This window comes from Cyprinodon tularosa, unplaced genomic scaffold (genome assembly GCF_016077235.1).
Source record: "Cyprinodon tularosa strain WSP-4 unplaced genomic scaffold, ASM1607723v1 ctg207, whole genome shotgun sequence".
Lineage (NCBI taxonomy): Eukaryota > Metazoa > Chordata > Actinopteri > Cyprinodontiformes > Cyprinodontidae > Cyprinodon > Cyprinodon tularosa.
In genome coordinates this window covers 1,025,014-1,050,739 of record NW_024038767.1, presented here as the reverse complement: position 1 = coordinate 1,050,739, position 25,726 = coordinate 1,025,014, and the positions used below count along the sequence as shown (strand labels likewise).

The window sequence follows — 25,726 nt, the reverse complement described above, 5'->3', positions numbered from 1 at the left end:
TAGACAGCCCCAAAAATATATAAAAATTAAGTGAGCATTTAAGAATTTTAAGAAAAAAAATAATATTTTAAGCTTTCAGCTGTTATCAATCTTGTACATAGTATTTCACTTGGTTCATGTATGTCTGAATAATCCTAAGATCTTAGACTTTACTCAGCCTTCCTAGAGAATCTAATCAACATTAGTGGAGTGAGACAGCCTTGTCCCAGTGTGGGCAGCACCCGCACTTGGAGAGGTAGCGTCACAGTGAAAGTATCTTTCCTCCAAATTGGAAGAAAACTGATATCTTGAATATTACAGTGCAGAATTAATTGATTTATGTGTAATCTGAAAGTAATTCCTGATTATCATGTACTGTAAAAATAAAAAAAAAATGATTTGCAACCAAAAACAACATCTCAGCCTGTCAACAGTTGTAGAATCCTCTCCCTATAAATATTTAATTCTCTGTAAGAAAATCCCGATCATTCTTTGAGATCCTCGTTGAACGGACTTAAAATTTTGTTTTTACAATCGAATGTGTCTGACCAATGTTATTTTTTTATATACACAAAACTACAACAAAAATCTGATTAGATCTGGAAATGAAATGTGATTTGCTGTAAGGAGAGCAGAGACGGAGGACACTCCGAGTTTACTGAACAAGACCTGCTACCGACCAGGTTTGCTCTGAGGAGAATGTTACTATGGTGACTGAAACAGAGGTTGAGTAAACTGGCTGTTTCTCAATGTGTGTACGTTTTCATGTCCTCATGAAACTTGATCAGCCTCAGCCCTAGTACTGTTCTAATTCACAAGAACAAGAAGGCTGAGAACAGACAAAGTCCTCGTACGTTGTTCTCACCCCTCCCTCTTTACACAGCATGCATCACAGAGTTGTCAGTTCTTGAGATTGACAGCTGTCCCAGCATGCACTGCCGCAGCAGCAGCTTCCAGTGGAGCGCTCACAGAGCTCAGAGTATTACTGTAAGTTAAAAATTCTGTTGCCGTTCAATAAAAGTACATTTTAAGATAATTTTAGGCAACATTACACTTTTAATCAGAAATACTTTAAGTATCACTATATGGCCCATTTACTGATTTAATGCGTAATTTTTTTTTTTAGTTGAGGACTGTGGCAACCAGCGTACTTCCGAGAGTAACTGCAGCCAGGTCTAATTTTAGCCCGTTCCAGCAGCCCTCTCTCGGCATAGCCATGTGAAGGACCGCTGGCTCTGATGGACTTTTTTGTGAAAATGTTTGATTTGCGTTTATCTGACTGGGTTCATTATTGTTCCCCCAATAAATGAATTTATCTAGAGACTATTAACAGGAGGTAAAAATGCAGCTCCAGACGCTTCTGTTGCAGTGACCCATATTTATGCTAAATGCTCCCCGGGTCCATACTTTCATGTGTTCTTCTCAAGAACATACTTTGCGAGGACACAAGTCCGTACTCACATTCTTATGAATTGAGAAATGGCCACTCGTGAAACGGAGCCCTAGACAGGCAAGTCAGTCGAAGGGCAACACAGAGAAACAAAGACATTTGACCATGCACTCACACACACGCATTTAAGGACAGTTTAAAGATCCCAAAACTGGATACAAAGGGCAGTCTCCAAAAGATTGTTAGAAATATTGTTTTCTACAGGAACAACATACTCTAAGCAGCCCACTTGTTTCTCCAGGTTTCTCAGCATTAAGTTTGTTTCTCATGAGGTAGGTGCTGTTGTAAATGAAGTCATATGGAAGACAGAATTAAAGACAAGTTTTAAACTTTTCCATTTTATTAAGAGCTTTCCACATATATAATCTAAAGAAAAAGTTGCTGAACAGTACAGTGAAAAGACCCCCAGAAAGACAGGAAAAATTAGATGACATCTTTGGTTCCAGCTGTAGTAGGGAGGAAAGATAGAAATTCGGTCAGGCCTACTAGCAGTACGCCAATCCTCAATTCCTCAGCAAGTGGCATCCACAAAATGTCCTCATGTTCCCAAAGAAAGTTCTGACCAGTGGCTTCCAGAAATTAATAGCCACTTTGAGTGACATCCTGTTGCTGTGTTTCAGGTTCAGGAGTGGGACTCAAGTAATCATCTTTAAAGTACCGACCATTGAAGAGGCATTTTCCTCTGTGATTGCCTCCATTTGACTGCATCAGAGATGACTGGTACACAAGAGGCTTTTCAGTCAGTCCAGATGGCACTTTACTAGGTCTCCAGGGCTGAGCACGTGGCATTTCACGGAGTTTCACCATGATGTTCCCAATAAGAACCATTTCAGGTTCCAACACTGAAGGCTGCCATAGAAAGTATCCATAGGCAGGTGGAAAGCTCACCCCATGTGGAGGAGCTACATGTACATTACGTTCATATGCTTGGCCAGAGGGTTCACCTGTGCCATAAGCATAACTGTACAGAGGAGAGCCAAAAGTTCCATGTGTGTAGCCATAGGGAGGAACTGCTGCATGGACACCATTGTAGCTGTAATAAGGAAACCTCATGGAGCCCTCTCCATATGTGTACAGATGAGAGTCAGAACCAGTATAAACAGGCTCATGCACTAAAGGAGGTCCAAACCAGGGACTGGGTGAACGATAAAAGTCTTCAGGACCGGAAACCACTTGCAGCTGTGACGAGAAGCCATGTGACATCTCCACTGGCTGCGAGGTAGGGCCAACATAGAAATCTCTTGGTAACAGAATACCTGGGCCACTGGTAGAGTTGGAATCAGAAGACTTTTCAGGAGCTTTAATGCTGGAGGCAGACTCATTTCCAGCAGAAGAGGTTGTAAACAAAGTGTCTGGATTTGCAGATGGTTCAGAACTCAAAGTTGTGTCATTGCCATGGTCTGGGAAGAAAAAAAAAAAAAGAAACAGGTCACAAGAAATCTCAAGGTGTAAACATGCAGATATAAGCATTGTGATGATATATCCTCAACTGGCCAACATCTGAAATTACTTAAGTCTAGACAAACCTTTGCAACCTTCGCTGTTGCCATCATTGTGGCAACAGCGAAGATTCAATCAGACTGAATTCTTTGGGCCAGATTAGTGTTACCTTCATACAATTAGTAAATATACTGTTGAATAGGAAAAAAATAAAAACACAACTTCAAGAAAAGCTGACAGGAAATCAAACCAGAAGCACTAATCTTTGCATCTCCAGTCACCAAACTAAATAGGATATATGACTAAATAAGTAATAAAGATAAAATGTAATGTTTCAAAAAATAATTTACCTGTAGGAAAACAATTCCCTGGGCCAAAAAGCAGGCAGATCAACCACACCCTGTAAAACAGATGACAGTTAGAAGCAACATTGAGAGTCGATTATTTTAAAGATTCAGTCATTATGCCAAAAAGCCTCAGTAACAAACCTTAAGCAGACACCCAGAAGCATGTTTGCTACAGCAATTCAGCCACAGTGACTGACATTCAGAGAGAGGAGATCGGTCTTAAGCAGAAGCTCTGCCACTCATTGTACTTATTGGAGACACCTGCAGCTCACTGAGCATTTTCTTCTTCTGTGATTTTTTTTATTGGTTTTTGGCAAACAACTTTAAAGTTGCAATACCACCCATTACTGGAAAGGAGTGTGAACTGAATCTCAAAAAATAACAATAATATAATGAAGTTTAAATCTGGCCTTATAGCATTTACTCTTAGAATCTTTCTGTAACGACTCAATGAGATCTAGTTTTTCTTTTATGTTGTTAAGAATTGAATCAACTCTTTCCTGTCACCGTCATAGAACACAGTATGAATACATGCTCTATGCTGGTGAAGATTCTCAGTAATCCAGGTCATAGTCATTCCAAAAAAAACGTTAAAAAAAACAATCTACTGGACTTTGTTTCCAAGTTTGAAGACGTTTCGCTCCCCATCCAGGAAGCTTTTTTAAATTCAAAATGTCAGGACTAGCATTGAGTTCGAGGTTCTATACAGTAGCATATCAAAACTTTGATTTTTAAATATTTTTCATTACTTTACTACAGTCCTTGGTCCACCAGGAAACACTCTCCCTCTCCCTTTTTCCTCCTTTCTTTTTTTCTTTTCAGCTGCTTCCAAAATTGCATGACATCCATCCATCCATCTTCTCCGGCTTATTCCATCAGGGTGCCTAGCTCCACTAGTCTACCACCACCACAAATAGCATAGATTGCCCACAGAGACATACGACCATGCAAGCATACACTCACAAATAAGGACAATTTAGAGATGTAAATTAACCTGACAGTCATGTTTCTGGACTGTGGGAGGAAGCCGGAGTACCCGGAGAGAACCCACGCATGCACGGGACTCTGGGTCAGGAATCAAACCCTGAACAGTGTCACCCACTGTTCCACCATGCAGTCCCGCATAACGTACATTTAAACTTAAATCATCCAAGTTGCTATTTATCTATACTTCACCCAGTTTTTTTGTCACTAACCATTTAAAGTTTTCCAATCTGCTGACCGAACACAATTTCTGGATTATATTTTCATTAATTATTCTTATTCTTAACTTGATTTTGGTAAATATAGGGAAATGGCCACTTGCTATAGTTATATATTTGATCACTTGCCAAGAACATACACCTGCTATTGAATCAGAAACTAATATTAGATCAATTGCTGACCATGTATTCTCCCTAATGTTGATTTCAGTACAACAAACATCATTTAAACGAACCACCTTTTTAATTTCCACCACTTCTTCTATTATTTTTACAATTTAATCACTGTGATTTCTCTGCCCATTAAAGTCTCCACAAAAAATTACCTTCCCCTTAACAAACTTCAGCTGTTCATCTAAAAAAATATATGGAATGTTTTTTGCTTGTTAAAACGTTTTAACTTGACCATTAACAACTAAACTTCTAGCATTCCATTGTAAAATGAACAGTCTGTTCCCTTTTGCTGTCCTCCAATTCTCATCAGCTGCTAGAATTTCATTTATTTAATCCCAAGACAAAAAAAAATCTGCTTCTTTCACAATTATCTTTTTTTTTCCTGTTTTTCTGTGTTTCACTTGTTCTTTATAGTTTATGAAGTATGCCATAAATAATACCACCTTCTCAACCATAAATATTGAATCAGTTTCTGTCCTTCTTTGGTCTTGTATTTTGATCTGCTGAACTTTTCTTGTGCGTTTTTCTTTTGAACTCATTTGCAGCTTCTGCAAAAGTATTATTTACCTCTTTAACTTGTTTGATTTCTACCTTCCGTTTCCTGACCTCACATCCCTGATATCTCACAATATGCTGCCATCCACTGTTACAAGTATCCTGTCCATTTTTACATTCTTCAAATCTATGTTCCTCTCGATATTTTGGACACCTAACGAGCTGCAGCAGCTTGCCCATACCTTTGACAGGCATAGCACCTTAAAGGAGGATGGCTGTCAGGCCCAACAGGAAAATACATTGGGCCGGATTTATCAAGATCCAATTTTGCGTGCAGTAATTTGCGCTCGCAAACTGGAATTTTGCGCGAGGGGCTGAACCATGGTTTGCGGGTGATTTAACAAGAGTGATTGCGTAACTGGTGGCAGGTGCAAAACTGTTGGAGACGCCCTATTTAAATGATGGTTTTGCGCGTTTTGTGGTTTGCGGCAAAGTAGTTTGTAGTTTGTACAAACTAGTGCATTAAGAAATTAAAATCTTACAGTGACCCCCAACATATATATATATATATATATATATATATATATATATATATATATATATATATATATATATATATATATATATATATATATATATATATATATATATATATATATATATATATATATATATATATATATATATATATATAAAGAAAAAACTTTGGCAACCTTTATTCCCTAAGGTGGTATGTGGCTGAATTTCTACTTCACTGCAGTAAAAAAACAAACAAAAAAAAAACAGGTGTTTTGTATTGGCCTGTAGAAAAATGCACACACCAAATGGCTCACAAGACGTGACTGTGGATGAGATTACTGCGCTACGCATCCTCGCAGCATTGGCATGTTGCTCCACAGGCGCAGGGGGAGAACCCCGACCCCGTCGGACAGCACTTCGGACAGCACTTCTGAAAAAACGAGATAGGGAGATCCCAGCTCTCGCTGCAACCGTACGCTGGAATGACCCAGATGCAAAAAAGTGCAATGTTGCAAGGAGTTTTGTGATATCTGTTATTGCGTGGGTCCTCCTTGTGGCTGGAACCAAATCCATTTGGAGTTCCCCCAACAGCTCCAAAATGGCAATGCTGGATAAACGATATGTTTTGATGATCGTTTCCTCGTTCATTGCAAAAATATTCACACGGAGTGAAAAAATGCGTTCTCTGGGTCTCCTTGCTTCATTTTAATGTCTCCTTCTTGCGACAATAACCGCTGCCATGTGTGCGCAATTACGCATACAGACCATTTGCACCTTCTTTTGAAACGTGTTAAATATAGAGTCAGATACCGTTAGCAAAATTGCTTTCAGGTTTAATAAATCACTTTGCGAGTGCTAAATTAATATATTTACATGTTCTCCTCCCACAAGACGCACTTTTGCTTGTAAACGCCCCATATTGCATATTCATTGCAGAAAAAGTACTAAATGGATAAGAGGCGCTATTTAGCACGTTTTAAAGACCAAATCCTTTTAGCACGCTGTTGATAGATCAATTTGTACATTTTTAGCGTGCGCAGTGAAATAGCTCACGTTTTTATACACGCAAACCTTTGATAGATCCGGCCCATACATTCTACAAAACTGAAAGACTTTCCACTTTCTTTATTTCAACTGTTTCTTAAATCTAAATGAGACTAAAGGACATTTCATCTCATTCTTTCCTTAATTTTAAAATAAGTTTAAACTCCTCTCTAAGAACTTTTGTGACATTTGAATTACCTTCATCTAAACTGCATGATTCCAGGCTTCGTGTTCTACTTTGTGATCCCATCTGACTTTCTCCCTTTCCAATTTTCTCTCTTCCTGATCCATTTTCTCTTTTCTTGATCCTCTCCAAGCCAACAACCTGTTCTAACTGCCAAATTCCATCTCATCATCCCTATCTTCCTCTAACTGAGACTCCATTACGGCTCAGTCACGCTGCAGTTTGTGCCAACCACCAACCAATTTACCAGTCAAACGTTTCTACCAGCTCTAGGGTTGCCAACTCCCTGAAAAAAAAGGGACACCTCATGTGCGTGCCAGCTGACCCAATTGCCTTTACCTCTCCTGGCATGGTGATTTTTTTAGCCCCCCTTTGTGTGTGAAATTATTTTTTAAACTATTTGACTCAAATCTGCATTAAATTAGCTGCATACTTGTGAGTGACATGAACACATGCCGTATAAAATAAGCATTTTAAACTTAATCCTGTACTGCTTAAGTTGATACGGTAAAAATTAATATAAAACAATAAATAAATAGTGCACATTTTTGGTGTAACAACAAACTTGTGCAAACTTGTAAAGATTTTTGTGCCTTAAATGCAATGACTGTAGGCTACAGTTGTAAAACAGAAAAAAAAATCATAAGCTCCATTCCACATTATGTAGTGATAGCATATTTTTTCCACGTATTTCCCTTTGAGCTCTTGCATCAGTGAGGAGTTGATTGTTTTTGAGTGCTGCTGCTCTTTTGTCAGCCGCTATCTTCTCCGTTAGCAACACTTGGCTCGACCAATCGGATGAGGGCATTCTGAATCGTTACATATATGTTGTCAGCTCATTGGTCACAAAGCAGGACAGGGCCTGGGAAAACGTTTATCATAAGTTTTGTATCTCATTCTTAATTTTCCATTAGCTTTTTACTAACTACATTTTTACTCTCACAGTAATACGAGATAAAGTGCGTTCCTTTTCCAATAAATACGGGACTGGTACTTCTATTTCTAAATACGGAACAATTACGTTTTTCAAGGGATAGTTGGCAACCCTAACCAGCTCCCAACTACTCTAAGACCTCCGCCCTGCTGCGTCACTTCCAGGCTCAAAGCGTTCCCTCTGAGCATCTGCTGAGACACACCTTATTAAAATAAGTCAATGAAATTCATAAATATTAAAACAATTTATAGTGATTTAAATTGCTTGTTTTATATACTACTGAATAAATACAACATTTTCTACGAGACTTTACATAATCTATAGAGTTGGTAGAAAGTATGTGAGTCTATTTGTTTTTATTGCTTCAATTACTATTTGTAGTTCTGGCTCAAATATTGCTCTAATGGCACATGTTCCTAATCTTGAAGCTTGTTAATAAATATTGTCAATTTTCTAAATGATGAAATCGACACCACTACTATGCTGTTCACCGTTGCCTTATCAATATGGCGGACAGGTTGACGTGTAGACGTGCTGAAACGCGGTGCTACGTCAGAAAAAAAAGCGGGGGGAAATTCCTGCAGCATCTCACGCGCTCAAGCGGAAGGCTCGCGAGGAATCCTCCAGCTCTGCATTTTAACATCTCCTCGGGTTAGTGTTCGGATTTTTCTTCCTACTTTTAATTGAACTAATTATCGAAGTTAAAATTTTGTTTTCAAAGATAACTTCGATTTTTATCGATGTGCTTTCGTTAGTTTATAACCGATATGGAAAGATTATTTGATGACAAACCGAAAAATAGTAAAAGTTGGTGATATTTTTAGCTAGCTCGCAGCTATTGAAAGGGAAACATTTTGAACTTGTAGAATTGATGAAATATGTCGTTAATCCTGGAGTTAGAAAATGTATTTAAGATAAAACTAACAAAAGGGACACACTCCTCAAATAAAACGAGTAAAGTGGTAATTAGTGGGAAAAATAGGCAATAAGAGCTGCTAGTCATTAAATGTAACCAGACTTCAGGTTAAATCCACAGATATCTGTTAGCCTGAGGATTTAGCCTTTTTAGCTCCGAGCTAAAATTAATATTTTTGGATCTGCTTTTAAAAACTGGCGATTTCACAGAACATAATGTAAATGTAATAAACTATATTGTGTTAAACAATAGTTCCCCAAACTAATTAAAGCCCTGGACATTATTATTAATTATCTAAATATGGTTAGACGCTTGTGCTTTGATCATAAAAAGTTTATTTTCTGTTTTATTTAAAACTACATCTTATTTACCTGAGCTCTGATTTTCCTAAAGATCTGTAAAAATAATAATAATAATAAACTGGTCAAATCAATTGTGGTCAATTTCTAATCTTTTACTTTGTTTAACCTGCTGCTACTGGTTTTATCCGGTTCTGGTGATTTAAAAAAAAAGTCTTGTCATTGTAGAGAATAAAATTAGATGTCTTTGGAGGGTTAAAGGAAACAAAATTAAATTAATGAATATATCGTGAAATCAATAAATGTCTTATTAATTGTTCCATTAGATAATTTAATGTATTATTTCTCTAATACATCATTGAATAATACATAAAAAAGATAAATGCTAAAGCTTTAAATTTGCCATTAAACAATTAAATGCACAATTTAATCAATCATTGAATAAACCATTAAATCTATAAATTTCACTTAATTTCAAATGTTTCTTTAAAATTTATTTGATATCATTAAATCTAATTTTTGTTAAATAATTATTTTTGATTATTTTATTTTTTGTTTGTATTTTATATACTCTAATAATCCCAGAGGGAAATTATTTCTCTGCTTTTAACCCCTCCCCTTGGGGAGCAGTGGGCTGCCATTGTGAGGCGCCTGGGGAGCAGTGTGGGGTTAAGGGTCTTGCTCAGGGACCCAGAGTGGCAGTCTGTGGGAGTGGGGGATCAAACTCACAACCTCAGGATTCAAAGCCCTAAATTATCTAGCATTTCTCAGTGTGAAGCAGCCAATCAGATTCCAGGGTTTCTGTAGAAGCCACCCTTATCCTGCCAATAGGAGAGTTGACAGTTAAAATTATTTGATGATTAGTCTGATTTTGATGCAGGTTTGCCTGCTGTGTCTAAAAGTAGCAGCAGCAGCAACCCAGACTGACGGCTCATTTGGATCACGTGCAGCCTGGAGCCGGACGCCCCAGAGGGCTTTACCGTATTAACAGGAGAAACGGTGCGTGTGAAATTAGACACTGTCGGACAACATGCGGTAATTTATAGATGTTTTAATTCAGTCGGGACTAGCCAGCAGATGGGTCTGCTAATCCATGACCTCTGCTCTAGGCTATGATCCAACAAAGACGAATTTGAGCACATCTAATTTACCCTCAACAAGACGGATTATATGAATATTTTTGGCAAATAACTTTCTTGGGTTTCTTATAGGATAAAACAGCCCATTTGCTGTTTTATATTAGCTTCCCAATAATTTTTTAACACCTTTTTAAAAAAGCAGCAGGCTGAACAAACAGTTGATATGTATAAAAAATGATATTAAATCCAACCAAAAATCAATTACAAACTTTTCTCAATTTAGGCATCACAGCATATGTCCTCCATACTAATTAAAATCGGGTTTGTCTATAAGTTTATATGCTTATGAACTTTAAAGATGGGTAATATGCCTTTGTCATTTAAATCTTTACAGTGCTGAAATGTTTTCAGCAGAAACAAATGTTGATTGTTTGCTTAAGTAAATCTACAGAACGCTTCTGTATGTTAATTACATGAAACTAATAGATTTGATGGAATTAAACTAAATTCAATCAGACGTGGCCAGATTGTTGAGAAGGGTCGTTCCACAGATCACTTTCTAAGCTCTTTCAGAATCAAAGTGAGCCTTTAAAGAATGAATGAACTTTGTTTTGATCGTTGTTTAACATTTCTCCCGCCTTCAGACGGCAGTGGCGTCACCATGATAAAAACTCCTCCCTCTGCATCGCTGCGGGTCAGGCGCAAAAATGGTCGTCAGATCAGGAAGCATTTTGGCCTGAGCAGAGCCAACGGTCAGGACTCAGAGGGAACGCTGTGGAAGATGCAGTCTGGTCAACGTGACGCTCATTTCACCAAAATGCCTGCAACTGTCATCCAATGGCAGGAAATCACTGCATACCTGCGTCTTTTGGGTGAATGAACACCCTGAACACAGTCCAGTGGTTTAGCATGTAAGTTGGCTTTTATCGTGAAAGGCTCCCGTTATGGTTTTGTTTCAGATGATGATCTCATCCAGCAGTTCCTCAGGATGGACTGTTGCTACCAAATGACTGACAAGGTAAAGAAAGACTTTTTATAACCTGTTAGCCAACCTATTTTCGACCAATTTCTTAATGTTTTTCCCCTTTTTCTCACCAGTATCTTTTAGCCATGACCTTTGTGTACTTCAAACGGGCCAATTTCTCTATTTCTGAATACACCAGGAAGAATTTTTTCATGGCACTGTAAGTCAACAGGAATTAGTGGAAACTTTCAGTTTTTTTGTTTTTTTTAAAAACGACATTCCTGTCTTGAGCATTTGCTCTGTGTCTGTAGCTACCTCGCCAACACCATGGAGGAGGATGAAGAGGAAAGCAAGTATGAAATTTTCCCTTGGGCTCTGGGCAAGAACTGGAGGAGGCAGTTTCCACGTTTCCTTAAGCAGCGCGACGAGCTGTGGGCTCGTATCTGTTACAGAGCTGCTGTCAGTAGGAGCTGCTGTGAGGAGGTGGGACATTTATCTTTGAAATGAGGCAGATACATTTAGGACCATTTAGACATTTGTTCACTCAATTCTCAAGAGCCTTTATGCTTACAATTATGCTATTAATTAAACTCATTGGGATTAAAGGATATTAAAATATTAACACAAGATTTTTACAAAGGTTGCGGTTTTGTTTAACAGAATTCGGGACATTGCTGCAGCCTGTCGATGCTAAAGATGACGAAGGATTTAGCTGTGTTTTTCTTAATTCCTAAGGGCATTAAAATTATGGAGGACCAACTCTGCCATATTTAAAAATAAATACAGAAATAAATAAATGCTCAATAAATAAATAAGCATACAATTAATTGCCGCCAAAAATACAATAAACAAATAAATATAAGTAGTAATTAAATGATACAGCTAGACATGTAAGGCATGTAAGGGCAGACAGAAATAAATAGCGGCGAAGAAATAACTAGGGTAAAAAAAATACAAAGGAAGAATAAAACGGACAAAAATATTATAACATGCACATAAATAAATACTTAAAAATATAAGTAATTAAAAAATAAAGTTGAAGATTATAAAGGACAAAAAAATAAGGTAAATATTACAAAGGCAAATAAATAAAGAAGCTAATTCAAAGAGTTATATACATTTATGTCTCACTGTATAATTTAATTTCTACTTACATTTATTTGTTTATTGTATTTTTGGTGGCAATTAATTGCATGCTTATTTATTTATTGAGCATTTATTTATTTCTGTATTTATTTTCAAATATGGCAGAGTTGATCCTCCATATAAAATAGCATTAAAAAGCATTAAATTAGAGTTTCTCATTCCTCTATAAACCCTGTTATATTTAGATTGATTGAACTATCCAAATGTGTTGGATGATCACACTGGCTGTTTTATGTTTTCCAGAATGATCTCCATTAATATTTTGTTAAAATGTCTTTTAGCAGATTGCAGAAAAAGGCCCAACTTTTTCTTGTCATTTAAAAGTTAATTAAATAGCACCAACTAGATATTAACCTCTCTTTCTGGAAAATGATGTAGTTAATTTAAATCTGTTGGTTTATTGTCTGTTCTGTTCAGTTTATTTATAGATCACCAATTCACAACAAATTTAATCTCAAAGCACTTTACAGAGACGTTCAACCAGATCATCCTTTAAATCAGTCAGATTGATTTAAAGTTTTATATTCAAAGAAAACCAGCTGATTGCATCGACTCATTGACTCTCCAGCAATCCCTCACACTAAGCATGCTTGTAGCGACAGTGGAGAGGAAAAACTCCCTTTGAACAGGAAGAAACCTCCAGCAGAACCAGGCTCAGTGTGAGCGGCCATCTGCTGAGGCCCACTGGGGGCAGACTGTTCAGACTGTCCCTAAATAATGATGCTCTCCTACTTTTAAAACTTGAAAACCAGTTTTGAGGGTTTATTGTCCTGTTGGAAAACCCAACCGGGTCAAATTTAATTTGTTTAAATTGGGAAAGACAACAATACGAGATATATTTTTTGTTTCTTTAATAATAAAACATTTCTTTAATCAAGTTAATCATTTAAATAAATCAGGCATGAATTAGAGAGTCGTTAATCCGAGGAGACTTAGTGCTGCTATTCCTGATGTTGAAAGCTGTTTTCCAGGTGGGTGTGGCATCTTTGCGGTGCCGTCTGTTAGTGCTGGTAGGAAAGTTTCCTAGGTAATAAACTTTAAAAGGTTTATAAAGGTAGAAATAAGTGTGTTGTGAAAATATTTTATTCTTTTATTAAAGGACACTGTATAGATCTGTCTTTATATTGAAAAGTTTATCCTTATTAATATGATTTAGGTCAAAGTTCTTTAGAAAATTAAATCATTTAACATGGACATAATGATAATTTATAATAATTGAACTTTATTGATCTCTAGATGGAGAAATGTACCTCCTCTTTTAACCCCTCCCCTTGGGGAGCAGTGGGATGCCATTGTGCGGCGCCCTGGGAGCAGTGTGGGGTTTAGGGTCTTGCTCAGGGACCCAGAGTGGCAGTCTGTGGGGTGGGGCTCGAACTCACAACCTTCCAAGCTCTATGAAATGCACATCTACATCATTTAATGTTAATACTGATCAGTGGATGAAAGCTTTTGATTGTAGTGCATTTTCTTGTAACCTTTTTTTGACTTTATACCCGAGTCTGATATTTGTGTTGTTGACAGGTGATGGCCATCGTGCCTTCCCACATTGTGTGGCAGCGGCAGCGCTCCGTTCACCACAGCGGCGCCCTGAGGCAGTATACCGCACAAGGTGCCGTCCGTCTTCCACGCGGCCCCTCTGCCTCCCCGCTTTCCTGCGCCCTCTGTATCTCTGGCAGCAGGTTACATCACATCTCCTCCAGCCGCCCGGCTGCACAGACCACGAGCAACAGCAGCCTGAACCCGTTCGCTCCTGCCTTTACGTTTGAGCTGACGCCACCCAGAGCCGCTAAAGCAGAGGAGAAGAAAACTGGGGCTCAAGAATCGTGCAGCTTCTACGCTGAAGAGCTTCCAAGTAAGTCTGACTATAGACCCAGTAAACTGCCTGAAAACTCAGCTGTAAAGCTGCGCAAGAATATCTTAAATATCAAACGTTTTTTTGTTCTTCTTTACATATAACAGTAAATAAATCCACACTTGTATTGTTGTGCATACGTTTATACCCAGTGTTGTTACCCTTCCAATGCTGTGACCAAAATATGGCAGTAAAGCTAATACAGACCATCAGTAGTATGCGCCACTAACCCAAAATGTTATTTTAATGTTAGATAGACTGCTTTTAAACAGTTAAGCAGATAGAAGACAAGAAATAGTGGAAACTAATACCAACCGCTAAAGCTCTGAACACAACAAATCCGATTTTGCATCTCATCCAAGAGAAATCATGTCATCCGAGGTCGTGGCGTTTATCGCTCATTGAAAATCAATGGGGGTGATCTCAGCCGACGCCATTTTCTGCAGGGGACTTGCGTAGCTCCGGCTGAGAGAGACCTCAGGTCTATTTTAGTCTGACTACGCAGCAATTTAGCGGCAATTTCATGGGTCTGGCAGGAAGAGAGACGCAGTTACAAAGTAAAACCTGTCTGCTCTGAGGGACAACACTAAATAAAATCGGTCAATCGCAAGAGGAAAAAAAGGGTTTGGAGTCGCCAAGCTCATATAAAGCAGACTGCGGCCAAAAAAAATTGATAAATGTTTAAAAAACAAAACTTTACCTATGATAGGAGATTAGATGGACAGAAAACGAATAAATTTGTGATCCTCTTTGAGCCTCGCAAAAACGAGGGACAATAGAAAGCGCAGCTTCTCACTCTCCACGGGAGAAAAAAAGAAAAACCGACAAACTTCACAAGGACAGAAAATATATATAGTAAAATAGGTTTATATCCAAATAAACCATCCAACAGCCCTTTATCGCTGCGCTTTCCTTTTCTTCAACTGTAGTTCCCATTATGTTTCTAATTTATGCCTGTTACAATCCTCTCTGTTCTGATTTGATCAGTCTGGTCATGAAGTGGGGCTTTGCTTTGTAGCCCGGTGTTTAAACATACTTAGGGCTGGGTACCGAACTTCGGTACTTTTATGGTACCGACCGAAATGCTTCGGTTCTACAGAGTATCGAAACATGCCTCGTCTTTCGGTACCAAGTTTCGGTGATTGGCTGGAACACTTAAGGTGATTGCGTCATCCAGGAAAAATACACAGGTGGTCACGCCTACAGCCAGGGTTCATGTGTATCTTTTGTGAACTGGTTGCAGCGTCGCGGAACCCCTTTAAAATGCCCCCCAGGTCAAAAGTGCGGCTTCACTTTATTAAGACTGATGCTAATAGTGCGCAATGCAATACATCGTGCACGGAAATAATTTAAGAGCAGAAAGTCGCTCTGTGTTTGACTGCAAGAAGAGCGGACCGCAGCCAGCGCGACCATCCTCCTCTCAGCAGCCCGTGGGCAGAGCAAAGCCAGAGCGGAGTGAATCATGCTGCTTTCAAACTGGACGCAGCAAGAGCAGCAAAATCTCGTCTGCTGCTTCATTTTTGCTGCTTGTACCAGCTTCTGACGCGCTGCTGAAAAAGCTTTGCTGCTCTGGCTGCGCGGTCGCAAAGTGGGTCAGACGCGCGTTGGGCGGAGCTACTCTATCCTTTATTTGCCTTGCAGCTATATTTGCTGTGATCAGTGGGAATAAAGTAGTTTTATTATGTTTTTAAGTGGGAAAATCCACCTGAAAACGTAATCAGTGCAGTCAGTTCATCCTGCCTTCAATATTTCTGTCGGAGCCGCTCAGACCCCCCCCATACCAGCGGTGCGCTGTCAGTAGGATCCCATTCAACGGGCTTGTTTGTCAGACATGGTAATTTTTCTAAAGGAAAACTGCTAAGTAAAAAGGTCCTCACAATGTAACAGTGAATATTAGACACTGAATTATTTATTTTTTTATGTAAGAGGAAAAATGTAAATGGAAAAACAGAGCTTAAAATAAAACTCAAGATTTGTACTTTTTTATGTTGTGTAATTTTCTTTTTTTTCGAATTGATATTATAAAACTGGTATCGAAAAATGTATCGTTCAGGAACCGGTATCGAAGTGAAGGTATCGGTATTGGTACCGGAACCGAAATTTTTTTAACAATACCCAGCCCTAAACATACTGGGATCTGCTCACGCTGCAAAGTCTGAGAACTCTCTATACACTGCCAGTGTGACGGGGAACTAAGTCGGATTGGTAGTTAAAAAGTTGTAGCCAACCGGTGTGACCCGGCCTGAGGACGTCTGCTACACAAGGTTACTGAATCTGACAGTTTTCAGTTATCGGCCCAAACAACGCAAAACCTGCCCACCTCCAGAAAAACAGTCACACCTCTTTAACTGACTGTTTACAGGGAGGTTATGACTAGTTTTTTTCACTTCTTTCTCTGTGCTATACACAAATTATTAACAATTTCCCACATTTGACTTGAACAGATTATGAAAAGTTATAAAAAAAAAAAAAAAAAAAGGCCGGCACAGCTATAAAGCAAAGCCTCACTCGACGAGTCTGTGCAGCATCTCAAACCAGAACAGATGGAAGATGTTCATATGCCGACATTAAAAACAATGAGATCTACGTCTAAAGAAAAGAAAAAACAGCAATAAACACGACTGGGCGGTTTATATGCTGACTGAGGCAGAGAGGATTCTCAGAGAGATCTGAGAAAGTTTATCAATGATTTCTTTTTGTTTTTCATAAAGAGCTGAGAGATACGCTGCTCTGTCTGACCCTCATTTTGTTTTTTTTTGTGAGGCTCAAAAAGGATCACTATTTTACTTTATCAGTTTTTTCTCCTGATTTTTTTTTTTTTGTTAGGTGATAAACTGCGTTTTCTGGCCCATTTGTTTTAGCAAAGCTCAAAGAGAATGACTATCCGTTTACTGTCCTTAATTTCTATCATTGTTCATTATCATTTTTTTATGTTTTGTTCATTGTTTTTATGACGAGTCTGTCCTGCTTACTACATACCAGATGTAGGACTCCAAAACGGTCTCTGTCCCTGTGCGATTTACAGATTTTATTTTGTATTGCTGCGTAGTCCGACTGAGACTGACCCCTAAAATAGACCTGGGTTCCATCTCAGCCGGAGCTACGCAGGCCCCCCCCGTATGTAAAATTGTGTGCGATCATCCCCATTGACATTAAATGAGGGCTAAACACCATGGCCTCGTCCGCCGCGATTTTCTGTCACATCAGATGAAAAATGTTTGTTTTGTGTTCTCTCTCCCCCCCCGCGAGTGGAAAAGTGAAAGCTGAATTAGTGATAGGATCAGCAACACTAATGAGTCGGTGCATGCGTCACTGCAAAACGCTGCATCGGTGCTGGTGTCGTTTCAACAAAGTCATGTGACCGATACAGGAGATGTTTCTAACTGACAGATAAACTGAGCAGTGTTTAAAAACTTATCTGTCAACATGATGCATCTGCTAAAAAAATGATCTCATCTTTTGCGGTTTATCATTACATTTATAAAAAATTTGGGAGAAGCCTAAAAGGAATAAGGTTTCGTTTTAACTTTCTCGTGTCATTCTTTTCCTCTGTTATCACTTAACTTAACTTCAAATTGACTCTTAGTTTATTTGCTTTTTTTTACTGTACTTATTATTTAAAAACCTAGTTTACAAGCATCCTCATTCACATTTTCCCTTAAATGTTCACGTTATGATAGGCTACATGTTTACATTTTTTATTGGCTGCATCTAAAATTATTAAAGATATTTTCAATTTAATCATACATATGAAATAATACAATATAACCTACAATAACTCAAATTATATCATTGTTCTAGGTCATCAAAGCAATTCAGTTTAGTCTCACATAAACTGCCTGTAGTGTCTTTAAAGGTCCAGCAGGTGTCAGTATTCTGTGAGACAGTATGAATGTGTGGAAACCTCATGAACCATCACTAGGCTGAATTATTTCCAATTGATTGAGTCGATGTGGTAAAATAATTGACCTGAATTCAGTTTATGTTTAATATAAATAAACTTGTTCTTTTTTCTTATATTTCTGTACATAAGTTGTTTTTTTAAAATACCTGGATTAAGTTATTAAATAGTCCTCATCTATTTTCATCCTTTTCTCTTGGATAGGGGCGGCTTCATCCAGTGATCCCTTTATAGACTGGATCAGCGAGATGTAGATGAAATCCAAACCCTGCTGGTTCATCCTGTTCCTTTCTGGAGACGCTGCCGTTCTTTGCAGTAATCTTTATTCTTTATATCTCTGAATCTTCTGCTTATTGATGATCTAAAGGAAACGCACTGACTTCCACAGAAGTTAATATGAAATGAGTTGTTGGTGTTTATGAGCATATTCTGTAAAGATTGTTTCTATTTATTTACAGTATTTATTTAACTTATTAGTACATGAGATGTTTGTGCAATTTGTCCACCTTGAGGTGCATGAAGGTTTGACGGGGAAATCTTGTGGGGTTTTTCTCTGGTTGTGACTTTAGGATGAGCCAGTGCTGTCTGAGTTTGAGAATACAAATCTAAACTAACATTTGTCTCAATGCTGTTTTTGTTTGTGGTGATAAAGCGTTTTTTATTTGTATAATACTCTCAAACAGTTAGTGAGAATGATGGAATCCATCCATCATCTGCTCTTCCAGCTGTCAGTTATTTCATCCATTAAGTTTCCATCAATTTGTCCCACTATGCATCTAAAAATCTAATCTCTGCTCATCAATCTATTATGTTTTGTTGCCATCCTTTCATTTCTGTCCATGAATCATCTGTTTTATTGTTTAAATTCTAAATTGTTTGATGAAAAAGACAAGCACTGATTCTTATTTGCATCAGTTTTTTTACTTTTTATTTAACTCTTAAATAATCGTTAGTTTCCAGGGGTCTTCAGTGGCTCCAGCTATTTCAGAAACTTCCTCAGTTTAACCAGGAATGCTGAAAAAAAAAAATAAGGTATGATGAGTGACACCAAACATTAAATGGATGCTGATCTTTGACCTGGCTCTGACCTGTGTGGCTCATCTGTTCGGGATGAGGTCTGGCAATATATGGAACGCTGCCAAACGCTGGCCCCACGCCGTCCTCTGAATAACACATTAAAGGAGAGAGAGAAATGAAAGCAATAGCTTTTAAATTAATCGCTCTTTATTACTCACACTTACCTTCATCGGCTCCAACTGAAGCTTCTTCTTCGCTCCTCAGAGGTTCGCCCTGGTCTGGAGCTTTCCTGGCGCAGTATTGTCCATCTTTCTGCAGGGCGGGGGCCACCATCCAGTCCCGGACTGGAACCTCAACGATGCGTTCACACAGAAAAGGAAGCTCAGAACACCGGAGACCCTCCAGCAGATCAATGACCTGCGTTATGCTTTGAAAAAGAGAGAATTCAGCTCCTGTACGTGAACTGCTCCTAATAAAAAAGTGAATAAGTTGTAGAACCTCCTGCAGTGGAAACCACTCTTTGCTTCATTAAATTTAACAGACATATTTTGCTCAGCGATCTCAAATTCACCCTACAGCATTTCAAACATGTCGAAATGTTGGATTTTTACTAACTCTTAGGTTTGCTGCTGTGTTTGGCATCATCTTACTGATGACAGAGTCAGAATCAAACTTCAGCTGATTGACGGACTCACATTTCACTAGAGTACTTCGCACCTTGAATAACTGCAGATGCTGTGGCTGAAAAACAGGCGGTAAATCATCATTCTTCCACTACCGTGCTTCTGCCAATATTCTGCATTTGGTTTATTTCAAACATGTTGCTGTCTTGATGACCAAGTATCTCTACTTTGGTTTTATCTTTTAAGCCTTTAAGTTAGTGTAAAAGGTTAATAAGCCTAGTTAACAATTCTAATTAGGTTTATATACTGTATTAAAAAAATATAAGTGCCAGTATCAGACTTAATACCTACGGAAGATGATTAGGGCCACTGGAAAAAAAAAGTAGTGATTCTAAAATTTTATTTCAACTTAGTATTGGAAAAAAGTCAGAATTCTGACTTTTTTCTCAGAATTTTGGATCTTAATGTAGATGGGCACCATGAGCGCAGAGATGTGAAGCACTCAGCTTCACTGACAAAGATGAGAGTTGCTCATTAATGGAGGAGCAGAAGGTGATTAAAACAACAGAGCTAGTCTCTAAAACAGACATGGCTATGGCTTGATGCTAACATGTTTGTTATCTGTCAGAATTCTGAGAAAAAAGTCAGAATTCTGACTTTTTTCCCATACTAAACTGAAATAAAATTTAAAAATCAGTTTACTTTTTTTTTCAGTGGCCCTAATCCTCTTCTGTAAATACCTCTAAGGTTACATTGTATAAAAAAATGCAGTGTTTTTCATGAATTTCTTCTAGAAGCACTTTTGTTGTTTTTCTTAATATATTTGGGTAAGTTGGTGTTTCTTGTTATTACATTGAACTTATTTTTTTCCATCAAAATATTCGTATTTTTTGAATGTTACAAAGGTAATAAGCTCTTATCCTGGATTCCAATGAAACAATTGATTTTCAAAGTATTCCACCGAGTGCCCTATAGAGGCTTAAATATTTCTTTTGTTTGAGCATTACAGAGGTGAACCTGTAGGAATATCAGCAGCTGTCTTTAATGGTTTCCTCCTCTGAATGTTATCTCCACACTGTATGGTACATTTAGAGGGTTTAAAAAGGCCTCCCATCCCTTTCCAGATGTCTGTACCAGTTGCTGATGTTCGCCTTTATGTTGTTCAATACTATAGCAACTCTTCAAACAGAGGAAGTCAAGTTTACACTCTAATGCTTTTTCACTTCTTTGCTACTTTAACTATAAAATTCTACAAAAACAGAAATTATATTTGTACTTTTTTCTCAGGTTATATCTAAAGGAGTAACAAACAAATTTGTTTTTTCTGTCCAAAAATATTTGTTGCTTAAAATTATTTAAAGGAGCACATTTAAAGGTCCCATATTCTACATTTGAAAACATTAATGAGGCTCCCAGAGCGTGTTTTTGCTGTTTACGCAGTCCTCCATTAGACGAGCCGTTTTAGCTTTCCTTATTCTCTCGAATTCTGCGCCCTGCAAACGTAACCGCAAAAAACCAGTCTGATTTCATAAAGATAGCCTAGGAATGTGGAATAAAACATTGGATGAGTGATGGGCTGCTACAGACCACACTTGACAGCTTATTTCTCCTTATGACATCAAAAGGGGAATGATTTCCAAGACACCATTTTGAGCACACATTTGCTAAAAAGATGGAGGAAGACAATGATAGTGAGGCTTTTTTTTCCATTTGTGAACCTCAAAGGGTTTCTGTGGGTCATTAAAAATCATTATGTAATTTTTTTTAATTATTATTATTAAGGTCTTAATTGGTATTAAAGGTCATTAAGTGTGATTATTCTGACATGTAAAATGCTTTATTTAAAAATATAAAAAAATACGTTTATAGAAACAATTTTGTCAGATATATCGGGATATTTGGGCAGAACTGCTTCCGATTGATCGTAAAGCCGTATGTTTGAAAAAGAAGCTTGAGGCGGAGAAAAGGCTAGAGAATGAAAAAATGCTAATTTCAACCGAAGTGGCTGAAAAACTAGGAATTATTTTACATTCTGATAAAGACCAGTTTTCATCTTTTCCTTGACCTAAAAGGTGCATAATAAAAATAAAGCCCTTTGTACCTACTTGCCCTATGTTGATACTTCATTCTTGTCTTGACAGAGCAGTTTGTTTTGTTTTTTCAAAAATACAACAAATAGTATATTTAAAATATATTTTATATGTTTTAAAATCTGATGCTTATAAAACCACTACTCACTTTGCGAGGTAAGTGGCGCACACGGCTCCAGGATGCAGGTGTGGCAGCACGACGGGCAAAACCAGGTGGGGGTGGATCAGGTCCAGAGCAACCTGCAACAGAGACGAGGCCTGAGATGAACGAGCTGCTCTTTTCTTGACAAACCAACGTTCAAAAGCACCTGCAGCGCAGAGACTGACCGAGTGAAAACCTCGTCCAGCCAGGAGCGGCGAGGCTGTGCAGAGGTCTGCGTTCTGAAACTCTACGTTCTCTGGCCAATCCTGGCCTCGTCGCAGAGCCCAGGACGTCCTCCAGCGCTCAAAGTTTTTTAACGATCTTCTGTGATGATCCTCCCGGACCTCCACGCTCAGAACGCTACCTTTAGAACCAACTGGAGGAAAAACAGAACTTCAAAGTGTTGAATGATTCTCATTTTTAATCACAGAGTTGGGTCAGATTATAAATACTGAATAAATTCCCAGGAAGTTGCTTTTTATCTCCATCTATCACTTTATAAATGTGATACATGGAGTTTAAATTAGATGTGGCGCTAATGTTTTTACAAACGATGCTTAATTCTTGGGATTTCATTTATGCTCCTTGAACTGAACCCTTTCCTCCTAAACGTGCGCACATGGGTCAGAGATGGCTGAGGGAGGGACCGCACATTTCCCCGGAATATTAGTATTTATGAGATCACAAACTTTGCATTGAAAGTGGCATTTCCCAGCTTCAGGTCTCGGTTTGTGTGAATTTAAACGACATAAATGTGACTCCAGGCTTTCGCCAATAACAGATTTTGTGTTCATCGATTCTCCGAGCTGAAGCTGACAGCGTCCTTCCAGCTCATTAGGAAAGGATGATGGCCGTGCGTCAGAAGATCAACTGAAACCTGCTCAGTCAGATGTTTAAGGTGTGGGATCAGGGGTGGGCAGTAACTACCTACATTTACTTGAGTAACTTTAATCAAAATGTACTTTTAGGAGTAGTTTCACTGCACCAAACTCTTTACTTTTACTTAAGTAATATCATGAGGTTTCGTTACTCTTGAGTAAAATCTTTGGCTGCTCTACCTACTATGAGTAACTTTACCAAAGAAAAAAGAATTTACACTTTTAGTTTAATTTTCACTCAAATAAAAAAAAAATTCCATCTTTGTTGTTTTATAATTTTACTTTTAACTTCCCAGACTATGACATGGAGCTTAAGGTAATATACACTGAAAAGTACATTCTGTCCCTGGAGGTAGTTTACAGTCTTCTGTAATGCATACTTTACATACTTTAAGAAATTATGTCATATGTTATACATGAAGAAATATTTATTGTCCAATTTTTTCAGTATATTTACATGATTTTAATTCATTACTTTCCTTAAGGCTTTAAAACAAAATGAATCTGTGTGTCACTTTATATTATGGTCTGTTAAATTAACATTATTTTAGTGTTAATTTTTAATTGTTTTTTACTTTTACCTGAGTAATTTATTGGACAGCTACTTTTCACTTTTACTCATGTGAATATTTGTATAAGTAGTGCTAGTTTTACTTGAGTACATGTTGTTGCTACTCTACCCACCTCTGGTTGGGATTTTGTTTTATAACCTAACCCTGGTTTAAACTTCCTCACTATTTCCTCCCCCGTTACCTTTCCGCTTTGTTCCTTGGACCTTTGAGAGGCCGTTTGTTCTCTAAAACACCTTTAAAGTCTTCAGAGGACATCAGATTACGGAGTATATCCAACAAACACAGAGGTTGGTTTATTCTAATTATTTTCTGACTTGGTTCTGCATGCATTGCTTAATAAATATCCCCGTCACATCTCACAGATTTAGTTAGAAAAACAAAACAGAAACCTTTCATTCTACTTCACAATTATGCTTAACTCTTATTTTGGTAAAGCTTGATGTTGCAAACTGGAAATGAGGATAAAAAGGCTGTAAAATGTAAAGGTTATTAAACTTTGGTGGAGCGAGCCATGCAGACCTGCTCTGGACAGAAACAGGGACATTGCTCCAGACCCGGAGCCTGACTCCAGCACACAGTCTCCCTCCATAACGTCCATCATCAGCAGCATGTTGGCAGCATCCTAACAACACAAGGACACACAGATTTAAGATATTACACACAATTTAACTTTTCTGCTTTAAGCACCTTTACCTGCGGCATTTACCTTTGGATAGGAGATGGCAGGTCCTCTCTTCATATGCAGCACGTAGTCTTCGAGACTGGCACGCCGGAAAAAGATGGGGACGCCCCTGCTGGTTTTCAGGAATCGGCCTGCTGGCTGCCCTTCTAGATCATCGTGCATGATGACCCCCCAGCTGCTGTGCAGGCGGGCCCCTGGCTGAAGCTGGAACATCTTCCTGAACTCCACCCGTCTCTTCTTCCTGAACTCTGCGATAAGCAGCTCCCCGAACGAAAGCAAGCTCTCCCCTAAAAGACAGGGGTGCACCTGACCCTCCCCACGCTGAAAGCCTGTAGTGTTTGGCTCTTCTACTGCATCAGGGTCTCTCTGGGTCTGCAGACAGTCCTCTTCGGTGACTATCACAGGATCATGTCTCTCTTCTTGCTGCTCTTTCCCTCTCAGCTGCATCACCTCTGGGCTCAGTGCATCCTCAGGCAGCAGACTGCTGATCCTCTCCAGGGGGGATAGGGACCGCCTCCTCCTAAACAGGTGAGCCTGCCTTTGTGTCTGCATGGAGTCTGAACTCTGTCCATCATCCTGATTAGACCTTATTAAAGCGGTGGAAAACGTCCTGCTGCAAATACTTTCAAGGTTTCTCCCAAACACAGCTCTGTTCCAGAGGAGAGTCTGAATGGATTTGGAAGATGTCAGCAGTCTAAGCAAACAGCCACATCTGTGGGCTGCATGACCAGCCATCACTGTCAGCTTTATCACTGAAACTATTCAATTATCTCCTTTATAGTCAGACAGGAAAGAACACAACATAAAATAATCACATCACAAATACATTACAGATGTGGAAAATGGAAACTTACATGAAAAATTACAACCGGCGTCTGTTTACAAAAGAGAAGAGGTCACTGCTTCAAAGGCACGTGTCAGGAGCGTCATAAACAAGCGACTGCAGTCTTCAATGCTACCAGCAGATGGCGCAAAAAACGTGTTTTACGTTTCAATATGGTTACAGGTTTGATTGCTGATTGCCCGAAAACAGTGAAGCTACCGTCCGCCATATTGGTACTCCCAGCTCCCACGGAGACGCGCAGTAAAAATGCCTCCATGTGAAGCATTTGGCTGCAAACATAAGCAGTTTGGTGGCTGTAGGAAGATGATTCACGGTTAATTTCACTGTCAATGTGTGCAAACATACTGACACTGACACTAAAACATGAGTTTTTTCAAAAGATCAGATTCTTGTTGTAACTAAGAGCAAAAAAGAAAAATATGAACTTTCAGTTGCCTGTTATTTTACCAATTGATGAGATTTTACTAGTGTAGAAGCTGAAGCTCTGTGGAGTTATTAAATTGGTTCATTAATTTAGCTCTATTATAAATCTATGTCAGATTTAAAGGTTAATGCACAGAGAATAAAAGTATATGGCATCATGCATCCACAATCTGCAGGAAAATACTAGAGCCTTAACAGACATGTACTGGTAACTCAGTCTTTATGCAAAATGTAAAAATTATATTTAAGATATAATTATCATAACAATGTAATAAATACATGTATATTACATGTGCATCATCAATTCAGCACTTTTGGCTCATCTGTATTATTCTGCTCCATTAACACATTCATTTTATTGTGATGGATTTGTCTAACATGTTATATTACATGATTTATAGGCTTATTTATTGACTTTATAATGACTATGCAATGTGATAGGCCGATTTTTTTTTATTCTAAGTTAAAGTTAATCTACTGATGCTATGGAACAGCCAGTGTGTGTAAAAGTGATGAATTTATCTTTATTT

The 25,726-nt window shown here is 38.3% G+C and overlaps 3 protein-coding genes across 3 annotated transcripts; 1 reads left to right on the top strand and 2 right to left on the bottom strand.

Annotated features, from left to right (window-relative positions):
* Positions 1-1,985: 1,985 nt before the first annotated feature.
* On the bottom strand, positions 1,986-3,427 carry LOC119783522. The gene is made up of 3 exons (XM_038285099.1): positions 3,358-3,427; positions 3,220-3,269; positions 1,986-2,829 (listed from the first exon to the last, which is right to left on the bottom strand). The coding sequence occupies exons 1-3, from the start codon at positions 3,378-3,380 to the stop codon at positions 2,009-2,011; spliced, it is 894 nt and encodes a 297-aa protein (XP_038141027.1). The 5' UTR covers positions 3,381-3,427; the 3' UTR covers positions 1,986-2,008.
* Positions 3,428-8,374: 4,947 nt separating this feature from the next.
* spdya (speedy/RINGO cell cycle regulator family member A) lies at positions 8,375-19,527 on the top strand. Its single transcript, XM_038285098.1, has 7 exons — positions 8,375-8,419; positions 10,707-10,934; positions 11,022-11,080; positions 11,161-11,246; positions 11,338-11,509; positions 13,694-14,024; positions 18,130-19,527. The coding sequence occupies exons 2-7, from the start codon at positions 10,724-10,726 to the stop codon at positions 18,177-18,179; spliced, it is 909 nt and encodes a 302-aa protein (XP_038141026.1). The 5' UTR covers positions 8,375-8,419; positions 10,707-10,723; the 3' UTR covers positions 18,180-19,527.
* On the bottom strand, positions 18,825-24,864 carry trmt61b (tRNA methyltransferase 61B). Its single transcript, XM_038285097.1, has 7 exons — positions 23,954-24,864; positions 23,767-23,869; positions 21,983-22,173; positions 21,804-21,895; positions 19,167-19,369; positions 19,014-19,088; positions 18,825-18,939 (listed from the first exon to the last, which is right to left on the bottom strand). Exons 1-7 carry the CDS (start codon positions 24,662-24,664, stop codon positions 18,905-18,907), a joined length of 1,410 nt encoding a protein of 469 aa, XP_038141025.1. The 5' UTR covers positions 24,665-24,864; the 3' UTR covers positions 18,825-18,904.
* Positions 24,865-25,726: the final 862 nt, after the last annotated feature.

Excerpts from the sequence above, each read along its gene's own strand:
- spdya (XM_038285098.1), top strand. The coding sequence starts at position 10,724 with ATGATAAAAACTCCTCCCTCTGCATCGCTGCGGGTCAGGCGCAAAAAT. Across the intron at positions 11,510-13,693 it reads GTAGGAGCTGCTGTGAGGAG|GTGATGGCCATCGTGCCTTC; the intron begins GTGGGACATTTA and ends TGTTGTTGACAG. Across the intron at positions 14,025-18,129 it reads CTACGCTGAAGAGCTTCCAA|GGGCGGCTTCATCCAGTGAT; the intron begins GTAAGTCTGACT and ends TCTCTTGGATAG.
- LOC119783522 (XM_038285099.1), bottom strand. The coding sequence starts at position 3,380 with ATGCTTCTGGGTGTCTGCTTAAG. Across the intron at positions 3,270-3,357 it reads CTTCTGGGTGTCTGCTTAAG|GGTGTGGTTGATCTGCCTGC; the intron begins GTTTGTTACTGA and ends TCTGTTTTACAG. Across the intron at positions 2,830-3,219 it reads AGGGAATTGTTTTCCTACAG|ACCATGGCAATGACACAACT; the intron begins GTAAATTATTTT and ends TTTTCTTCCCAG.
- trmt61b (XM_038285097.1), bottom strand. The coding sequence starts at position 24,664 with ATGGCTGGTCATGCAGCCCACAGATGTGGCTGTTTGCTTAGACTGCTG. Across the intron at positions 23,870-23,953 it reads CTGCCATCTCCTATCCAAAG|GATGCTGCCAACATGCTGCT; the intron begins GTAAATGCCGCA and ends TTGTGTTGTTAG. Across the intron at positions 18,940-19,013 it reads CGAACAGATGAGCCACACAG|CATTCCTGGTTAAACTGAGG; the intron begins GTCAGAGCCAGG and ends TTTTTTTTTCAG.